This window comes from Pteropus alecto, unplaced genomic scaffold, assembly GCF_000325575.1.
Source record: "Pteropus alecto unplaced genomic scaffold, ASM32557v1 scaffold75, whole genome shotgun sequence".
Taxonomy (NCBI): domain Eukaryota; kingdom Metazoa; phylum Chordata; class Mammalia; order Chiroptera; family Pteropodidae; genus Pteropus; species Pteropus alecto.
In genome coordinates this window covers 29,655,075-29,672,382 of record NW_006440638.1, presented here as the reverse complement: position 1 = coordinate 29,672,382, position 17,308 = coordinate 29,655,075, and the positions used below count along the sequence as shown (strand labels likewise).

The 17,308-nt window shown below is 42.1% G+C and overlaps 1 protein-coding gene and 2 pseudogenes across 3 annotated transcripts in view; 2 read left to right on the top strand and 1 right to left on the bottom strand.

Moving 5' to 3' along the window:
• TATDN2 (TatD DNase domain containing 2) overlaps positions 1 to 17,308 on the bottom strand; it is a 24,271-nt gene that overhangs the window by 6,707 nt on the left and 256 nt on the right. For 2 of the 3 annotated variants that reach the window (XR_439266.3, XM_006917615.2), the window contains exons 1-4: positions 16,953 to 17,302; positions 16,417 to 16,824; positions 7,128 to 7,622; positions 1,644 to 2,522 (exon numbers count right to left, since the gene is read on the bottom strand). Coding sequence is in view for 2 of the 3 variants with exons in the window: in XM_006917615.2 (XP_006917677.1) it covers positions 1,644 to 2,522; positions 7,128 to 7,622; positions 16,417 to 16,818 (1,776 nt within the window). In the remaining variant the exon portion in view is untranslated. Of the gene's footprint in view, positions 1 to 1,643; positions 2,523 to 7,127; positions 7,623 to 16,416; positions 16,825 to 16,952; positions 17,303 to 17,308 lie in introns of those variants that run through there. The other variant, XM_025050712.1, reaches the window with a different exon arrangement.
• LOC112484368 lies at positions 4,055 to 4,172 on the top strand (annotated as a pseudogene).
• Positions 11,847 to 11,965, top strand: LOC112484473 (annotated as a pseudogene).

Sequence of the window (17,308 nt, the reverse complement as noted above, 5' to 3'; positions counted from 1 at the left end):
GCAGGACACATCAAGAACCTGCCAACCACTCTTTTAGGTAATACAACTCAATGCAGACATTTAGCTAGGGCAGTTGCTAGCCATCACTTCTCGTTTTGGTGCCCAAGTTTAGATTTACATCAACACCATGGCATCCACTTCCTCTGTCCAGCCTGGAAGTCTCCAGTGTTCTACAAAAATATTTTCCTCTTCTGTACATGCAGCTCTGCCCTCCCCCTGCCAGCAGTTTATTTCCTCTGAATTGCCATTTTCTAGTCTCGAATCCCACTTCACTGAGCTAAATGATACCCACAAGATTCTATTTATCACCCTATGCTATAACTTCAAGTTCACTCTGTTGTGTGGAATGTCCTAGGTACCTCTATATGCAGATCTGATACCATGATGATTTAATAAAAGGAAGTTACTGTGAAATACTTAACATTTCCTGGCACACAGTAGGCATTCACTAAACATGAGCTATACAATTAAATGTAATACTCCTCTCCCACCTTCTAACCACCTTAGTGTACACATTCTGAACTGTTCCTCTTTCCATACCACACCTGCCCTGAGCCATAGAAACCAGTTTGGAAAGCAGAATATTAAATATTTGTCTCTCAAAAATCAATGTTTTTCTTTCTTCAGATTTAGCTATTTTTCTATTTATATTTGGCTAATAAATTACCACCTTGTCAGAAATTGTAAGCTTCCTAATGTTGGTAATGAAAAGGAACTTTGGATAGGCAAGAGGTTGTCTGAATGTACAAGACATACCTAACTCTGAATAGAAATACTATTTATACTAGAAACTCGTTAAAGTCAAAAACTGAAAACATTCATACAAATAAAATCTCACCCATCTGATGTAGATCTTCAAGTCAAAATCATAATCATCCTGTTCTTAATTTAGTAACATTAACAGGTCCTAGCAAACATCTAAAAGATGATTCTTTGGAAACATCTGAACATCTGACGTTTCTTATGGAAATGCTGGCATCCCAAATTCTGCCCGGCTGAAATCCACAGACATGCTCACTAAAGTTTGGAGCATACTGAGCATTCAGACCCAGACCTAACAGGTATCAAAAGGAACACAGCATACAACAAATTCAACCTGGCAATGTGGATAGTGATGGAGTAGGAGGGTCTTTCTCCTTGTCCTGTTCCTCCCTGAATCAGAAACTTCCATTAAAATGCTACAACTACTCCTACTCTGCCAAATCTCCATACTCAAAACATATTGGGAGAGAAAATATTAAGATGGTAATAGTTGTTATTTGTGATGAAATGAGAAATTATCTTCTTTATACCTTTCTGTATTTTCCAAATATTCTGCAATAGGCATATTTGACTTTAAAATCAGAATAAAAATATATTATTAAACTAACACAAAGTTTGTTGCTTCCAAAGAAAGAAGGAAATGTTTTGAGACTTCATCAGCCATAAGAAGCAACAAAGTGTTTATCCCTCATCTCTTACATAATAAAACTGAAAGAAATAGCTTGTAAAGAATTTGAAAAAATGACATCTGGATAGTCTGGATAAAAGCAATTAAATTTTTAGGGATTCTAAATTCTTTAGTTCCAAAAGTAGAGAAACCCTTATTGTTAGATTTCAACAACAGGAATTAAAACTAAGCAAGCTAAAGAGAACCTCATTACCTTGTGCTGTTCTGGGACAGGCGTGGTGCACTTGTAAGAGTAATCCAGGCCCATTTCCCCAAATGCCACAGCCTTGGGGTGCCTTAAGGCTTGTAAAAGATTTCTTTCTTGACTCTCACTGTAATAACGTGCAAAATGAGGATGACAGCCAAAGGCCCCCCATACCAGATCTTCTTTCAATAGCTCCTCCCAGAGACAATCTGTCAGTGTCCTGGGATCACAGAAGTCAGAGATGCAGCCCTGAAATTCCTTAGGGAAGGAGCTGCTATAAATTTTTCTGAATTTGCTAAAGGTCCCTTTAAAAGACAACTTGGAATAGAGCATGTCCAAGTGACAATGGGTATCAATGAAACCCTCCTCTAGGCTTGGCTCCCGATGGTTCCTTGGCAGGGAGCTAGATGCACGTCCTTCACAAGAACGGGGTGGCGTCTCCTCCTGGAATGTTCTTTTCTCCTTGACTTCTTCCAAGCTTCTGGAGAAACGAAATGAACGAGAATTTGGGGAGGTTCCTTCTTCTGTTACCTCCAGGTCTCTGGAGGTGTCTTGGGAGCTCACTCTTGAATTGGAGGAATAATTACTCTGGAGGCCCCGACTGCTCCTACTAGCTTGCAATGTGTCATTACTGCTGCTGCCCATGGAGGGGTAGCCTGAAGGCTTGGCACTGCTGGTCCAATAGCTAGCATAGTCACGCCAAGGGCTACTGTACAAATGAGCCGGGTACATGACATAGTCAGTGGGGAAGGCAGAAGGCTCTGGAACTGCTGAGAGTTTCAGCGAAACAGGCTCCTCCTGAGAGAATCTGACTGTGGAGACATCATCCACATCGGACCAGTCACTTCCCGAAGAGGTGTGCTCTATCACCACCTCTCTTTCTTTAGGCTGAAGGAAAAAAAAAAAACGAAGGGTTAGCCTTCCTGTGTAAAGACAGCTTCCCATACTCAGTCATGTGCAGAACTTAAGCTCTAGCTTGTATTGTGGCCACGGTGAAGGTTTTGTACTGGCTCACTGGCTCTCTTTGTAACCTGGTTTCCTTATAATTTCCAGAAAGTGAGCCAGGCTACAACTATGAACAGTCAAATCAGGTTCAGGGAATAAACTCATGCCATCCCTAAAGAGGATGCTATACCTGCACTCTTTTTCTGAATGATCCCTCTTGAGAAACTGCTCTCTAGAACAGGAGTCTCCAACCCCTGGGCCACAGACCCGGGAAGAAGAGTACAAGTCAATGACCTACTAGGAACTGGGCCGCAAAGCAGGAGGTGAGTGGCAGGCAAACAAGTAAAGCTTCATCTGTATTTGCAGCTGCTCCCTAGCACTAGCATCACAGCCTCAGCTCCACCTCAGATCATCAGGCGTTAGATTCTCATAGGAGCACTGGTCCCTGGTGCCAAAAATGTTGAAGACTGCTACCTTAGAATACACTGTGTATTGGAGATTTTGGAGAAGAGCAGTGCCAGGCATCTTGTCTCTAAAACATTTGAAATGCAAAACCACACACGGTTGTGGTAGTCTTAAGATATGTCTGCAATTTCTCTGACACTACTCCCCATTGAAAGGTAGGGTTTGTGACCCCTCCCCTTGAACCTGAGCCTGCCTAATGACTTACCTGTAACCAAGAGAATACAGTAGTGATACTATACAACTTCCAAGGCTAGATCAGAACAGCCTTGTAGCTTCCCCTGGTTCTCTGAGCTTGCTCCTCTGAAGGAAGCCAATCACATATAAGAAGTCGCCCAAAACCACATGCTAGAGAGGTCACATGTAGGTGCCAGCATCGACTGCCTGGGGTATGAGTGAACAAACATCTTGAACATCCAGCCTTGCTGAGCTGTCAGATTGCAGCCCCCCTGATATCTGAATAGAATTAAATGAGAGCCCCCCCCTCAAAGCAAGACCTGCCCAGTTTAGACATTTCTGAATTCCTGACTCACAAAACTGAGAACAAAATAAAATGGTGATTTTACACTACTAGGTGCCATAGTAACTGGAACAACTATACGTTGCATTAAATCAAGTTAGCACTGCTAGAACATAAATTCCACAAGGTCAGGAATTTTTATTTTCTTCACTGATGTCTCCCAAACACCTAGAACAGTGTCTGGCATACAGTGAATGCTCATAAACACTTGAATTAATTTGTAGAATAAATGGTGCAATGGTTCATGAACTCAGCTTCACATCAGAACCAGTAGAGAACTTTTTAAAAACACAGCTTTTTAAGGTCTACCCGACCCTGAGATATTGTGAGTCAGTAAGTCCAGAGCGAGGCCAAAGAATCTGTATTCAAGTCTCCCTGTAATTTTGACCACGTCCAAGACACATGTGAAAGGTTTAATCAAATTATCTAATGAAATGTGAGAGTGGGAAAAATGGTGGTGGGGGAAAAAGTGATTTGAAAAATGCACGTGTAGGTCTACGGCCATGCCACCCTGAACATGCCCGATCTGTCTGACCTCAGAAGCTAAGCAGGGTCAGGCCTGGTTAGTACTTAGATGGGAGACCACCTAGGAATACCAGGTGCTGTAGGCATTAAAAAAAAAAAAACGCACGTTTAAGTAGAAATACATATAGCATAAATAGACTTATGATTATGTCATCTAAATCTCTGAAAGGCTTTATGTAGTCAAGTTGGCCAAGAAAAAGTTTCTGGATTTTTTTTCTGGGAAAATGGAGATTACCTATATTCTGCCTTAGGTTCAAGTCCATATAATAAAATTTAAAGTAACAGTTATTGAGAGCCCTATACACTAGGCACTGAGCCAAGTGTTTTCATGTGTTAATTCAGGGTTCAGTAAACTGTAGCTCACAAGCCAAATCTAATGCACTGCCTGTTGGTATAAATAAAGTTTTATCCAAACAGTCAAGCAATTCACTTAAATAGTTTGCTGAACCCTGCCTTTTTACACAGAGGAATAAACTGGGGCTCGAAGAGGTTAAATGACTTTCTCACGATTATAGTTCAGGTGGCAGAGCCAGGATTTGAACCCTATCTGTTTGATCCCAACACTCATATCCTTACCATATCATGCTGCCTCCATATATATACTTAACAGAGACAATCTAAGTATCTAGTCTGTCAAACTGAAGTTTTGGTATATAAGTGTAGAAAGGTCATCTATGCAATGGAATTCAAGGTAACCAAACAAGATGATGACCTACATTAAACAGAAACATAGCCATTATAAATTTAGTAAAGGGTAGTTCATAAACTCTACTATTCTTGGAATTTACAATTAAATAAAGCATATGTGGTTTGTCTTTCCTGCCAAAAAAACTCTTTGGAAATGGACCTGAAAAGGCATGAACCTACAAAGAGAAAGCATATAGAATAAACAGCAGAGCAAATTAAATAAAAATCAGATGCTAGAAAGCAGATAAATAAACAGTTATTAGATAAGCAGATCACAGATGGCCAAAAATCTAAGACTATAGTGAGAAAAACCCAGAAACAGGCTGAATCACACTATAGGACCCCAGAAGGACTCAGGAATTGGAGGTACTAGATCTCAAAATGAAGGTGAAGGTGGAGATAACAATAATAAAATGAGTTGGAAGACTGTGAGTTTAGATCCCCAATTCCCTGCTCCCATCCTGTGGGAGCCCTTTCTCCATTCAGCAAAAGACTTAAGGTTCATGCCTGGAAAAGTTAAACCAGGAAGGCTGTGGAACAATCAGAGACAATGGACGCATAGTCAAGTGGAGGGGCAATCACATGTTGGACAGTGAGAGCTTAGGCACCTCCCTCAACCTGACTCCAGACACCAGTGCCTCCTAGGGAGATTTCTCTCAGGGGACACTGAGCGGCCTCTGAGGATTAAGCTACAGATCCAACTGAGAGCCCAAAAAGTTATCCAAAGTCACTGCCCTATGTTGAAGTCAGCAGTTCATGAGCTTATCTATGTACTCTGAACTTCCAACTGGCTTTTTAACGCTTCATCTTCAAATATGAACAGATAGCCAAGACATGTGAGAAAAGCCCTATCACAAAAGAAACCAAAATATTTAGAGAAAAAAATAAAAAGAGCCAGAAGGAAACTCAGAGAGAAAGCAGAAGAAAACTTCAAAACAAACCTATAATTAATATTCTCAGAGAGATAAGAGAAGGTATTTTAACCTCAAAACAAAGGCAGGATGTTCTAAGAAAAGAATACTCAAAAAACTAAACCAGTGTTCTTAGAAATTAAGTATGTCAAAATGAAAAAAAAAAAAGTATGTATTATTAATATACTCACCCTATATAATCATAAAGAAAGCAGAGATGAAAAAAATCGAGAAAAAAGGAATCCAAAGGAAACAATTAAGGGAGGCACACCTCCAAGGGAAAAAATGGGACAGATTCCTTATTTTGAATACTGAAAAGAATTTTATGGCACCAGCAGTTTGCGGATGAATTAGTGATAGGTACAGAGAAAACTAAAAGAAAAAAACAAGGTACTGATGAACACCAAGGAAAATAAACTTTTATAAGAAAGGAAACGTAACCAGAGTACATTATGTGACTCAGCTATGAACATAATAATAAGTCTTAGATTTAGTCAAAAATTATACTCCAATAACTCAGGGAGCTGCAGGAAGGAAGGAATATGTTCATGGTGCTGCTTAAGTGTAGGAAAATAAATTCTCATCTTCTTTAGTAGTCCGCAGACGTCTAGAATTGAAAAATCAATAAACAGTACAAAATTACTTAGAAATATGGACGTAAGTACTAGAAGAGCTAAACAAGATGAAAGGGCTGCCTCTGAGGAGAAATAGTAAAGGATGAACAGAGATGAGTAGAACAGAGGAATGGTTCCCTCCGACTCACCAATTGTAAGTTATGTTAAAAATTACTACTTTCCCTCCAATATCATTTTCTCCTTCTTCTATAGCAATGGAAGTTTACCTCGGTGTCTAAGTCTGCCCAGATGGAAGTTAATTTTCCAGACTCTCTCACAGCTAGGTGTTGGCCAGGTTTCTAGATTCTTGTCAATAGATATGAGCAGATACCATGTGGACAACTTCTAAACCAAGCTTTTAAAAGAGAGGAAGTGTATTTTCCCCTTCTCTTCTCCTCTTCCTACTGGCTAGACTATTAGTGGAATGTAGTGACTCCTATCAGGGTAACCATCTCACACCACAACATGGAAACTGTTGAGGGGCAGCAGACCATCAAGAGAGAAGGCACCAGGGTCCCTGACACTGGAAAGCTATCTTCCTAAACCAAACTTCTATTTTCTGTAAGTCACTGTTACTTTGGCTTTTATATGGCAAGCAAACCCATATCCTAACAAACATATAGATCCTAGAAAAAAGATAGCACTGAATTGAAGTTTCTTAATAACTCTGAAAAGTATGTTAGAAGAGAACCATCAATTTTTTCCTAGAGTCCTAGGTAAGTAAATTACTGCTTTTAATGAGTAACACTTAGGATCAAACTAGAAAGGCCAAATACTACATTTAATCAAGAGCACGAAAAACCCCATGGTTGGCATGAGCTCAACTCACCTTTTGGCTTTCTAAATGAGAGTCGGAGTCATCCAAAAATACTAGGGTTGGAGAGCACTTGTCAATGATTGTCCTTCGGTCACCAAGTGGCTCCTCGCTGGGTTTCTCCTGAGGGTCTATCACCACTCTCCTGTTGCAGAAGTTGCTCTTCTCCAGCACAGCCTTTTCCTCCTTTGCTATGACCTCTGGGGCTGACTCTTTCTCTTTTGGAGGAGCAGACACAGTAACGCTTCTGGCTGGGCCTTCTCCGCGGCTAGGACGCTCTCCTGTGTTTGGTTTTGCCCTAGTGACAGCTTCTCCCTTCCTTTTTGGCATTGACTTTCCCAAGATACCCTGGATAGCCTTCAAATAGATCATTGTAGAGCCTTGATCTCGAAGTCTATCCCTCTTCCTTTTCTGAACCTTGTTTTGTTCTTCGATTGTATCATTTTGACCGTCAGCTTCAGCTGCAAACTCAGAGTTCATGGAATTACGAGAACTATCTTTGGAATCAACCTGGAAGAAAAACCAGAGATCATAAAAGGGCAACTTCACGCATGAAGCACTTGGCAAATCAGAAATCAGTAGGGGCTCCACCAATAAAAGGCAGTGTGGTAGTGGCAAAGACAAAGATTCTCTAGGTAGTAGTTTACATCCCACCCACTGAGAGGTGCCACTGTAGGAAGGGCTGAACTGCTGCCATTTCTTAATATTCACCTTCTCATGCTCATGAGATAATATCCTCATACTGCAGTGGGAAGGAATGAGCTGACAGATCAACTGTCTACTAACATAAGTCTAAAAGTTCCTTGAGGGCAAGGACTACCATGTACTTCAGAACACACACAGGCAAAATAGAAGCTCAACATTTTAGTACTGGGAGGGTCCCTAGAAACCAGCTAACCCTATCCCGCAGCTAAGAGTCAGGGAAACCCAAGGGCCTTGTGAGGAGACACCAATCTACTGACTCTTGAGGGCAGTGTGCTTCCCATTAAACTCCGAGCCTCCTTGAAGTTTTCTAACTCCTTTGCCCAAATCAAAATCTTAGTGTTATAAGATGCTTTGTCTCCCAGAGAATGCACCAGGGTCAATCAAGAGATCCTAACTACCCCTTGACCCCAAATCTCCTCAGAAATTCGGGTGAAGTCTCGGTCCCTTTCTGCTTTTCCCTTCTGTACCCACTCATTCCAGGAGTCCACAGGGAATAAGCTAGACTATTTGCTTACAATATTAATTTGCTGTGAAATTCAGATCCAGTCTAATCCCAGCCTGGTATAATAATGCTCCATAAATCTTCCCCCAGATCCATCCCAAAAGCAGTGAACTCCAAATACCCAAGCTGGATTTACCATCACCCCAAGGGATTCTACAGCCTCTACAACTTGTATCTCTAATTCATCTGTATTAACTTCCTCTCAAATGTACATACAATTACAGAAAGGAACTCCACACTAAGCTTGCTAATCCTTTCCTCTACTGAAGAAAAACACAATCTATTCTAAGAGATGTCCATCAATAAGGGACTGGTTAAACAAATATGATACAGCTTTTAAAAAGAATGAGGGAGCTCTGATGTCAATGCAACACAGTAAAAGTAAAAAGTAGCTAAAGAGTACATTGTAATTTTCATGTTTGAAATGCCCAAAATGCCTTACATGTATATATTTTCAAACAAAGTCTGAAAAACAAACTATTTCTAATGGATATCTTTGGGGATCAGGGGGAAAAAGAAAAGGGGCTTAGGCTCTTATTTTATACACTTCTTGTATTATTTGAATTTTTTTCCAAAGAAGCACATAACATCTCTGTATGTTAAAAAAAAAATCATTAAGCTTTTCAAAAAATATAAATCTAGAAAGTAGTATAGGTATAATTTTTTCTTCCTAGAAGTACTCAAATTAGTTATCAACTATTAACACTGGAGACATGGACAGGAAAGGTGACTTTTACTTTGAATTTCTGAATTTTCTAACATGTTAGACTTTTTTTTTAAAAAGCTGGCTTCTGGTCAAGATGGTAGAGTAGGTAAATGCTGTGCTCACTTCCTCTCACAACCACATAAAAATTATAACTACAAGACAACTATCATTAAGAATCACCTGAAGTCTAGAAGTCTTATAACTAAGGATACACAGAAGAAGCCACATAGGACTGGTAGGAGTGGCGGAGATGGGGAACGGGCTGGTCCCACATCATATGTGGTAGTTAAAAATTGGGAGAATATCTCAGCTGTGGAGGTCTCCCAGAGAAGTGAGGAGTTCTAGCCCCACACCAGGCTCCCTGCCCCACACCTCTCTCTCCAGCCTGGGGTTCCAGTGCTGGGGAGAGAAGTCTCCATAACTTTTGGCTGTAAAATCCAGTGGGGATTGTGGCTGAGACACAGGGCAGCTGAAGTCCCAGGCATTCCTTTTAAAGGGCCCACACAGGGACTTGCTGACGAACTCACTCACTCAGAGCTTTAGCACTAGGGCAGCAGCTTGAAAGGTGCCAAGGACCTACAGAGAGGAACTGAACTGTTCAGCTTCAGGGCGAGGGCTAGAGGGACACCTTTCTCCCAGACAAAAATGCTGGCAGAAGCCACTGTTCCTCTGTTAAGCCGTCCCGGTAATCAGCCTGCACAGGAAAGTGAGCAGCATATCTGAGTCTCCATTAACCTAGCTAACACCTATTGCCCTGCCCTAGTGATTCCCTGAGACCCTGCCCCAACCAACTTTTGGGCCCACTCAAGTCACTTTCAGTGGCTTTTGCATACAAATGGCCTGTCTTGGCTCATGCTGAGGACTTTCATAAAATCTCTCAAAGGCTCACAAACCCCAAACAAGCAGCATCTGGCCTTGGTGTGCCCCATACCTCTTGCTAAGCCAGGCCCTAGCAGCAGCCGGCCTCAGTTCACAGCTTAGCTTCTCCCAGGCACCTCCAAGCCTAGCACAAGTGGCAACCATCTGCAATCACTTTGTAGCTCATACCAAGTGGCGCCAGGCAGTGCACAAGCAGCGGCTGACCTTGGCCTGCACCAGAGCCCCTGCTAAAGTGAATCCTGCCCTGTAGGGTCAGCCCCTACACAACACCTCCTCCACTGTTGTCACGGCCAGTTCTCACAATCAGCTTGACAGTAAAGCCCTCCTGTTGACATAGCAACAGCAATCAAGGCTCAACTACAACAGGAGGCACAACCCACAGAAGAGATATACCTGGAGCACCTGGCTCAGGTGACCAGGGAGACTGCGTCCCTAGGCTCCACAGGACACCTATTACATAATGCCACTCTACTAAGACTAGGAGACATAGCTACCCTACATAATACACAGAAACAAACACAGTTATGTAGAAACTAAAAAACAAAATAAATGAACAAGCAAAACAGAAACAAATTCATAGATACAAAGAACATTTTGATGGTTGCCAGATGGGAGGGTGTGGAGGGATGGGTGAAAAAAGGGAATTAAGTACAAATAGCTAGTTATAAGAGTCATAGGGATGTAAAGTACAGCTTAGGTAACACAGTCAATAACTATGTATGATGTCATATGGGTACTAGATTTATGGGAGTGATCACTTTGTAAGTTACATAAATGGCTAATCATTATGTTGTACATCTGAAACTAATATATGTCAACTGTAATTGAGAAATAAATTTAAAAAATGTTTACAGGAATTATTTGGGAATGATCATGGGCCATTTTTGTTTTTATACCTTTCTGTATTTAAGAAAATCTAATAAATATTAAAAATAAACTTGAAGTCTCTCTGGGCCAACCTGACAAGACACAGCCACAACTTCCCAGCCCACTTCTCCACTACTCACTTCTCTGACTGTCATCAACCACCTGCCATTCTTGGCCCATCACACCCTCTTATACACTGTAAATGCCATATCTTATTTCCCCTGCTTCATTCTCATTTTATGCTTTAAAGCCCTACATCCCTTCTTTGACTTCCCACCTCTGCCTGTGGGAACACATGTCCATCTCTTGCTCCCTCAAATTAGGTATAAAACAACATAAGAAAGTATGGTCTACAGCAAACTGAGGAGCTCCTGTACCTTCTGAATGGCCACAGCTCCTCACCTCAAGCAGGTTGAGAGTACAGACCCAGAGTTATAAATTCTGATTTTTCAAGTTAAACAAGAACTCTCAAATTTAATGCATTTTTCATCCAGCCAGCAAGTATTTGTTGAGCCCATCTTATGTGCCAGCAGGCAATGGAGTTTAGCATTCAATAAAACATACAAAAATGCCATGTCTTTTGGAGTTTATATTTTAGTTGGTGAGAGAAGGGAAAACCAGAGGAAAAGCAGTATATATGTTGAGAGAGTGAAAAGTAGTAGGGTAAAAAATAAAACAGGAACAGAGTAGAAAGTGGGAAACGGGAGGAGTTCACTCAAGTCTGAGTTCAAGGCAAAGCTCTGGACTAGAGGCTTATACTTTCAATGTAAACTTTCTAAAAATGTAAATACTAGCAGCCCACATCAGCCTATAGACTACCAATTTACAAACCCTGGTAGAGAAGACCAGGACTATACTTGGGGGAGGAAAAAGGTTAGGAATATAACAATATACCTTATATTTTCACAGGGACTTACGATTTATAGAGCTGCCACAGCTGTCACCCCTCTTTACAGAAAGAGAAACTGCCACATGGATTTTAAGTGGCAGAACCAGGATTTAAATTCAAATTTCCCTGAACACCCTGGAAACCAAGGGAGAAAAGCAAAAATATGGAAGTTAAGAAACACTATCAGTCTACAGCTATGCTACCCTGAACAAGCCCGATCCCGTCTGATCTTGGAAGCTAAGCAGGGTTAGGCCTGGTTAGTACTTGGATGGGAGACCACCTAGGAAGACCAGCTGCTGTAGGCGAAAAAAATTTATGGGAGACCACCTAGGAAGACCAGCTGCTGTAGGAGAAAAAAAATTAAAAAATAAGAGATTGTAAATTGACAAGGTCTTTGCAATCTGTGAGGTCAACCAAGGGTTGCTCGCCTGAAAAAAAAAAGAAACACTATCAAAGGCTGAGATGTCAAAGACCATGAGGACCTAAGGTGGATCCAGGTCACCAAAGAAGAGTTTCAACAGCGAATAGGTTATTAAGGAAATATTAGGCAGAATATACGAAAGCAGAAACAAACGACCTGGCCTCAAAAAGCAGAGATCTAGTTTTTCCTGGCAGTACTGCTTAGTGAATTGCGTACCTCTGAAGGCAGAAGGGAAAGATCAAGTGGAGATGTCATTCCAGCTCTCATCAACACCAGCCTGAACAGTTCCTAATTAGCTCCCTGCCTTTTCCCTCCCATCCTTTCTCTACAGTGAACCAGAAAGAGTTCTAAAATCTGGCAATGTCACACCTCTGTATAAAACCCTCCAATGGCTCTGCATTTGCCTACAGAATACATCTCAAACTCCTTAGTATGACATTAGAAGTCTTTTCCAGGCTGGCCCCCAACCTTCCTTTCCAGCACCATCTCCTACCCTTCTCCACATACCCAGGTGTCCAGGAAATGAAGAAAGGTGCTAGAGAAGAGAGGAAGGAGGACCCATAGGAACTTGTAGCGTCCCAAGCACTTCAAAACAGCAATATTTCCTGACATTTTTTGGACACACATTGTTCCTGTTGCCTGAAATGTCCTTTCTTCTTCCTTGTCCCCCAGAATCCTAAAGGCACCTCTTCTATGAGGACTTGTCTATGGTTTGCCACTCATTCCTCTGACCCTTGGTACTTCAAATATCGAGGTTACAATACTCATTCACCGCAATAAATGATTTTTTAGTCTGTCAACCAATGCCTTATTCTTTGCACATCTAGCCCAAGATCTGGACACCTGCTGAGGGAAGATGCAGGAAACAGGATCACACGTGAAAGTTCTAGCAGTCAAGAGTAAAGATACACAATGGGCTGTCACCCTGCAGAGAGCTCAAGGAAAGAATCTTGCCTTCTTCATCTCTCCATCCCACACATCTAGTGCTGGGCCAGGACAGAGCAAGTGCTACATAGGGCAGCAGTGAAAGAACCCTGGCTTTAAAGTCAGACTGATCTAGATTACATCACCGCTCTGGCATATACAAGCTGCATGGCCTTGGTGAAGTTATTTAACCTCTATGAGTCTCATTTTCCCAGTGCCTACAAAAAAGTAGGTGCTCAAAGATTTGTTAATCAATATATAAATATTTGTTAACTGATATGCAAAAATAATACTACCTAATTCACAAGACTGAAGGTTATATGAAAGTCTATAGGTCAAATATTGAGAATCATATTTGATCAAGGTCTATCACATCATAAATGCTAAAATTTTCCCTCCCACTGTTCCTTCCCTATAATGAATATAAAAATTTACATGTCACAATAAAGATTAAATATAAAGTAGGTGAAGGTGCTCGTAATAGACACATTTAACCTCTGTAAATAAAGACCATCAGCTACCATTAGAATTTGAGAAAACGTCTCAAAGATGTTAAGGAAAAAACAAGGTGCCATCAGTAATCTCTAGTAATTCCAAAATGCCCAGTCTAGCTATAGTCTGAATGTGTCCCCCAAAAATTCATGTTGAAATCCAACCCTCAAAGTGATGATATTAGGTGGAGCCTTTGGGAAGTGATCAGGTCATGAAAGTAGAGCCATTATAAATGGGATGAGTGTTCTTATAAAAGAGGCACCAAGAGAGCTCCCTTGACCTCTTCTGCCATGTGAGAACACAATGAGAAGCCCTCACCTGACCATGCTGGCACCAAGATCTCAGACTTCAAGCCTCCAGAACTGTGAGAAATAAATTTCTGTTATTTATAAGCTACTCAGACTGTGGTAGTTATTACAGCAGCCAAAACGAACTAAGACAAATCTCTTCCCCCTGAATATTCTGACCTGGCACAGAAATCTCTGTGCTGAGGCGGGAGGGGTGACCACATACAAAGCCAAGTGTGTATCCCTCAAAGACCACAGAACAAATGCAAAAGAGCGGGTAGGTAGGTAGGTAGGATCGTGGTGAGGGGACTATGGAAGGACCTACAGGAGAACATGTCATTTTTGTGAGTGCCCCTCAGCTCTGCTTGCTGACAAGACTTAGGACTTACTAGATAAACGAGTTCACACATGACTGCAGAGAAAGCAAGGAGGAGGTATATATAAACTGAGAAGATAAGAGGCATTTTATAATTCATCAAAATGAGTTAAATACTGTATACCTTATTTTCAAACTAATACACTCTAGGGAAACCTCTTAGCAGTGCTAGAGATGGACATTGGGATTGATAATATCAACATTCTCATATTCTAACTTCACTCAACATGAGTTATCTTTCAAAAATGCAAACCTGCCTTTCCTCTGTGTAGAGTCCTGTATAAACTCTCTAATGGCTTAGAATAAAATCTAAATTTCTTTGGCAAATAAAACTCTGCAGCAATCTGCTCCCTATCTAGTTCTCTAGCCTCCATTCTGGGCTCTTTGCTCTACCATACATTGTGAGAAAGTATCATGACTTCTCCAAGCCTTTCACCAGACCGTGCTCCTCAGAAGCCATCTCATAACTCCAAAACCCAACAGAATGCTTGGCACACAATAATCTTCACATGCTCATTGACTGAAAGAAAACAATGCAATGATGAACCCAAAGACTTCTGATACAGGCCCGGAATACTCATTGCTCTATGCCAATTTAACCATTAAATTGATTTTGGCAAAACAAGGCCCCTTAGAGCTAAATGAGGCAAGATGAGTCCATACCAGGATAAGACCCACGTGACTTAGAGGCCACACCCTAAATCTTGAGTTCCCGGTCTGCAGGACAACGTGAGCCTGGGAAGCAGCACACCAGAAAGACTAAGCCCTCCTTATACCAGGCTTCACTCTAACTTCAATGGCAATTACAGATAAAGTTAATGAACTGACATTATTTTACACTGCACCCAAATCCACTGAACTTATATCAAGGATTAATGACAAGATTAAATTGCATGAGCAAAGCCCCATATTTACCTGATTTACATCTGAGTCATATTTAGTATTCTTATGCCAAAGAAAAAGCTTTTCAATTTACTGTTAAAGTAAAAAAAATAATAAAAATCCAAATGCCCATACAAGGGTTCTTCGAGGTCTACAGTGAAATCACCTGGGGCATTCGCCCAAGAGTTCCCAAAAATAAACCCGTAAAAACAGCCTCATTTCTCAGTTCTACATAAGAAACCACTGAGCAAAGACTTAAGGACAAACCTACTTTCCCTGGGGCCTTGTTTTTATTGCTTTTGTAAAATAGCTTTTCTAGGGACAGCCCATCTCCTCCAAATAGAGACTTTTCCTCCACTCCTAGACATGCAGAACTCACCTTTTAAGACCCAAAGCTCCAAAACCTACAATGCGAACCCTTAAGAGGGCAGTGATCTTTGTTTTGTTATTGAAGAATCCCAAGCAACTAGAACACTGCCTGGCACAAACTAAGCCCTCAATAAATATTTGTTCAAAACCTGATTGAATGAGTGGATGAAGCTTACACAGTATGGCCAGTGACATTAGCTAGTGCTCGCTCTACTCTCTCTAATGGAAAAATAGCAAACTACAAGAGACTGATTGTATTTGCTTCTATTTCCAACAGACTGACGCTCAATTTTCATACACGCAAAGCTGTATTACTCCTTTTTAAAAAAAAGGTTAATTAAGATGAATGAGTGGATAAAATGAACCCCATCTGTGAAGCACTCCTCAGTTCACTTGCAAATACTGAGAAACCCTCCTGTGTGTCCCACTGGGAGAATTAAATGTTTAACCTGAGAAACTATCCTGCCCCACCAACCAGAACTCCAACATGCTAGAAACCCTAACTTTGGTGAAGTCACACCCAAAACCAAATTCTTATTCTCTGGTTCTGTGATTCAGAGTGGTTCAAAATACAACATAAATCCCTTAAATTTACAACAAAATACATACATCTGTGTCTTGAGCATGCACTCCACCTTCTACTGCAGCGATTCTCCAATCTGGGTGCACATTACAATTACCTGAGGAGCATTTTAAAATGTGGAAGCCCAGACCACACTCTGGCTCAGTTAAATCAGGGTGAGAGGCAGGCACAGTATTTTAAAGCTTTCCAAATAGTTGCAAAGTGCTGCCAGGTTTGAAAACTACCTCTAGGGTACTTTAGGCCATCCCCCCACCAACTACTCGGTCTTCCATAGTTACACGAAGTAGATCTCTGTGAAGACCCCAGAGACCCTAAAGGACATGAGCTTTTTTTAAGTCTCCTTTCACCAAAATTTCCCATCCTCAACATCTCAAGTCACGTGGAATGGGCTTCACCGCTTGCAAGGCGTTGCAGCCGCCTACCTTAAGGCTGCAGGCTTCCTCTAGAGAAGCCATTTCTTCTAGAGAGGAGTTGGCAGGGCGCAGAGGGGATCCCCCTGACGAAAGGAACTGCCCAGTGCTCCGAATCAGGCAGCCTTTGGAGGCAGCACTGTCCACACTTGGGCCTGAGGAATGGGAGGAAGAGGAGGAATTTCTGCGGCGGGATGAGTCCCAAGACAACCTAGGTGAGCAGGCCACATCGTCCTCCTTCTGGGCTTTCAGACGTTTGGGGCTGCTGGCCCCTCCAGAACGCGACGAAGAGCTACGAGCTGACCGTCTGGAGGGGGCCACATCACTGGGCTCCCGGAGGCAGCTGCGCTTGCGGGAACACCCTTCCGAAGTGCTGCTCCAATGGTGCTTGACCTTGTGCCGCTCCGACGCCATGGGCACCTGCAAGGTAAAGAAGAGGGCCTGATTCCAACACCATCACTCCTATATTCCCCTCAGAATCCCGCCATCCCGGGATCCCTGGACGAGGGCAAACCAGAAGGTCAGAGCCAGGGGCTGGCCTTACTGACCTTTCCCCTTTCTTTCCACTGCCCATCACAGTTCTCTAGGTTTCAGGGATGCCAAAGCGCTTCGGAAAAGTCAAAAAGCTGCAAAATTTACTAAAGGCTTCGGTTCGGTTTCCAAGCCCACAACGTGCTTCCGCGATTACCAATCGCTTCAGTTTGCACAGCGCTACTTCGGAGATGTCAAAGCGCTTCCGGGACTACAAAGCGCTTCGATTTAGTTTGCAATACAAAGCCCTTCAGAGATGTCAAAGCGCTTCAAAAGGCTACAAGGCGTTTTAAGGTCCACATATGGCGGCCGTACCCACAGTCCTAGGGCGGGCGCGCGGCCCTGGGGCCCGGAACACCGATGGCGGGCCGCA